This window comes from Musa acuminata, chromosome BXJ3-8 (assembly GCF_036884655.1).
Source record: "Musa acuminata AAA Group cultivar baxijiao chromosome BXJ3-8, Cavendish_Baxijiao_AAA, whole genome shotgun sequence".
Taxonomy (NCBI): Eukaryota; Viridiplantae; Streptophyta; class Magnoliopsida; order Zingiberales; family Musaceae; genus Musa; species Musa acuminata.
In genome coordinates, this window is record NC_088356.1 from 9,624,348 (window position 1) to 9,627,678 (window position 3,331).

General features: G+C 47.1%; 1 protein-coding gene across 1 annotated transcript; it reads left to right on the forward strand.

The window, feature by feature from the left end:
* The first annotated feature begins 280 nt into the window (after positions 1–280).
* LOC135644649 (GATA transcription factor 1-like) lies at positions 281–1,470 on the forward strand. Its single transcript, XM_065162418.1, has 2 exons — positions 281–630; positions 735–1,470. Exons 1-2 carry the CDS (start codon positions 424–426, stop codon positions 1,359–1,361), a joined length of 834 nt encoding a protein of 277 aa, XP_065018490.1. The 5' UTR covers positions 281–423; the 3' UTR covers positions 1,362–1,470.
* Positions 1,471–3,331: the final 1,861 nt, after the last annotated feature.

Below are 3,331 nucleotides of genomic sequence, written 5' to 3' on the forward strand. Positions count from 1 at the left end.
ATTCACTATTTCTTGCCTCGCATAATCTTATAATGATTTCGGCAACCTATCGAACGCATATGGTATGATATATCGGATTCGGATTAGATGTAACAGTTTGTAGTGTTGAGAGCGGGCGTCGATTGTAACCGATAATAGGGTGCCATGGGAACGTTTACTATGGTAAAACAATTAGAGGCGAAAACTACGAAGTGGCCCAAAACGGAGGTGAAGAATGATTGGGGGGCGGGGGGGTTGGTGAGAAGGGCGAGAGAAAGCAGAGAAGGGAAAGGAAGGGAGGTGAAGAAGGGTTAAAGCAAACCCGAAAAAAATAAGAGAGGAAAATTAGAATAAATCGTCCTCCGCTTTATCCTCTCGTTTGTCTCCGCTGCTGCTGAGTGGTAGCAAACGAAGACAACTGGTCTGGCGCTCTCGGAGAAAGCGATGGTGGAGACATTGGAAGAGGCGGCGGCGGCGGCCGCTGGGGAGGCCTGCTTCGCCGACGAGCTACTCCTCCTCGACTTCACCTCCAACGCTTACCACCCGTCCCTCGCCGCCGCGACGTCCGTGCCTGCCGCCGGAGCGGGGGAGTTGCAGCACCAGGCGCTCCTCCTCCACGACTTCTTCGAGCCGTCCGTCGATGGCCTCCCGGTTCTGCTCCATCCTCGTCAAAATCCGATTTTTGTCTTCGGGGAATGAACAAAATCTGATTTTTCTTGTGGTTTGTGGGGGTGGGGGTGGGGGGGATTTTGTAGGGGCTGCCGGCGGAAGGGGAAGGCGGAGGAGAGGAGGAGGAAGAGGAGCTCGAGTGGCTCGCGAACAAGGACGCGTTCCCGGCGCTGGAGACGTCGTTCGAGATACCCATGCCGTCCCAGTCGCGCAGCAGCAGCAGCAGCGGCGCCGCTGCGGGCGCGGTGGGGGAGCGGCCGAGCCCTGTTTCGGTCCTGTCGGCCGCGGCTTCCTTCTCCGCGCCGGTCAGACCGAGGAGCAAGGGACGGAGGCGGCGGCGGAGGGTGCTGGCCGGCCTCTCCCCGGAGCCGGCCTGCATAACCGCAGCGAGGAGAGCGACGGCGGTGGAGCGGCGCTGCTGCGGGCACTGCGGGGCGGAAGAGACGCCGCAGTGGCGGGCGGGGCCGGAGGGGCCGAAGACGCTGTGCAACGCGTGCGGCGTCAGGTACAAGTCCGGTCGCCTCGTGCCGGAGTACCGGCCGGCGAGCAGCCCCACGTTTTCCGCCGCCATCCACTCCAACTCCCACCGCCGGATCCTGGAGTTGCGCCGCCAGAAGGCTGCCCGGGAGCTGCGGAGCAACACCAGGGCGCCACCGCCCACCCTCTCGTTAAAGCAAAATCCTTCCCCCTTAGCGAACTCTTTCCTCCATTAGAGTACTCTCCTCCACGCTTTCGTTGATTTTAGGGAGAAAGACAAAAAAAAATGTCAACTTTGTGCTCATTTGTTCATTTATTTTAGTGAATCATTTTCTCTCTTGTTTATTTAGTTTGTGTGATTAGTGACAGAGTAGCTCATAATTTTTCTGGTTTTTATTACCACACATTGAACTCCCTAATATCCCTCAAGGAGAAAAAAGAAAATCTCTCATTTAGGAAATCAGTAAATTTGGAGGGGGAAATAATCTGATTTAATTGTTCTTCCATCTTTAGCTATCCATTGATTCTAAGGGATCTACTGAACTTTAAGTGGAAGAACAAAGAACAAATCTGATTTGTCTGTTCTTCCCTCTTCACCCATCAAGTCAGGATAAGAAAGAAAATGAATCCAAGGCATCAGCATCAGCATCACCATGGCTTCCTCTTGCTTCCAGTGGAGTTGGGTGGTGAAAGGTGTGGCAATGGGGTTGGTGCATCCACCAGCTAACCTCGGGGAGGAGTCACAGATTGGCACCGATTCATGTACCTTGAGATTAAATATCATGGACAGTGCTCATATTTTAGAGGAGCCAAGTAGATCCAACGATTTGGATCTCTAAGATGAGGTGAGAGAGTGCAAAGGATCACACAGTAGTTTATGCTAAAGGTGGCATGGAATATGGTGCAGGCACAGCTATCCAAGCAAGTCTATAATATGTTGTGATTACTACTTCTTGATTGGTTATTTATTTTATTCTATACAATTGAATCATAAAAAAATAATAAGTTTGTAATTAGTGCTGCCGTTTCTTTTGTCATTATTTTACACCATAAAAGAAGCAAATTTGACTGTAACCCAATAATTACATCCTAATGTGATTACAACAATAACAATGATAAATCATAATAAGTTAACTATTCAAGATCCATTATATGGATCTGTTTCTTAGATCTTCTTATACTCTTCTTACACCACTAATACCATATTTTAACATCAATTTCACAGTTTATCTTACTTATGTACTGACTTGTATTAGATTTTTGTCATCATCAATAATTTTAATTGCTCATCAAACAATGTTTCTGTCCTTTTGGGAGAGAGAGAGAGAGAGAGAGAGAGAGAGAGAGAGAGCACATCTCTTGCTCATGTGCATAGCATATGCCACACTATATAGTTTATTTTGATTCTCCTAGTGAGGGGTGAATAGCTACCTACACCATTCTTCAGTTGCTACAGTCTATTGATATGCAGCATTGAGAATTTCCAGCTACTGTGGGCATTACTCTTTACTCTTTTGATAACAAAGATATAAAACCTACCAATCTATCACTTGTGATGGTATTTCTTCTAGTAAACAACGCTTTTGGATTCTGAACAGGAAATTATATTTGGTATATGCATGTAGTACTGATGCTTGTAAATATTTCTTCCAAAGGTGAATCTTATTGGAGGGAGACTATATATAAAGGATTAGACTTGATGGAGACGGCATCTTCTTCTTCTTCTTCTTCTTCTTCTTCTTCTCCTTACTTTCACTTTGTGCAGGCAGTGAAAGCTGTGTTCAAAAGCCATTGCGAGAAGCAGAAGCCTAAAGCAATTCTGACTCATTGTTGAAGCCCAGTCGCCTATGATTGGCGATCACTATCATCCAGCTTGTTTCAGCTGTGAGTTGTGATCAGAGTTTGCACGGCCAGAAGACACAAAAAAGCCTAGTGTTTTCTTCCTCTTCTTTCTTTTCTTGAACTGCTGTTCCAATTGCAAGTACATGAGATGACATACCAACACTCACGCCTCTTCTCAGCACTTGGATCTGGAGACTCCTCCCCACACCAATCATTCTATTTCTTCATTATAATCTATCTGCCCCAATCACATCACTAGTCGAAAGACAACAGTAAATCCATCTAAACTTTTATTGCATGCATTCTTAGTGGACGAAACAGGAGGAGAACAGTAGACGTATGCAACCTCTACGTAGCATCGCCT

What these genes read in the sequence shown, in the direction of transcription:
- LOC135644649 (XM_065162418.1), top strand. Translation starts at nt 424, where the DNA reads ATGGTGGAGACATTGGAAGAGGCGGCGGCGGCGGCCGCTGGGGAGGCC. An exon ending in CGTCCGTCGATGGCCTCCCG is followed by an intron (nt 631 to 734) that starts GTTCTGCTCCAT and finishes GGGATTTTGTAG; the next exon opens with GGGCTGCCGGCGGAAGGGGA.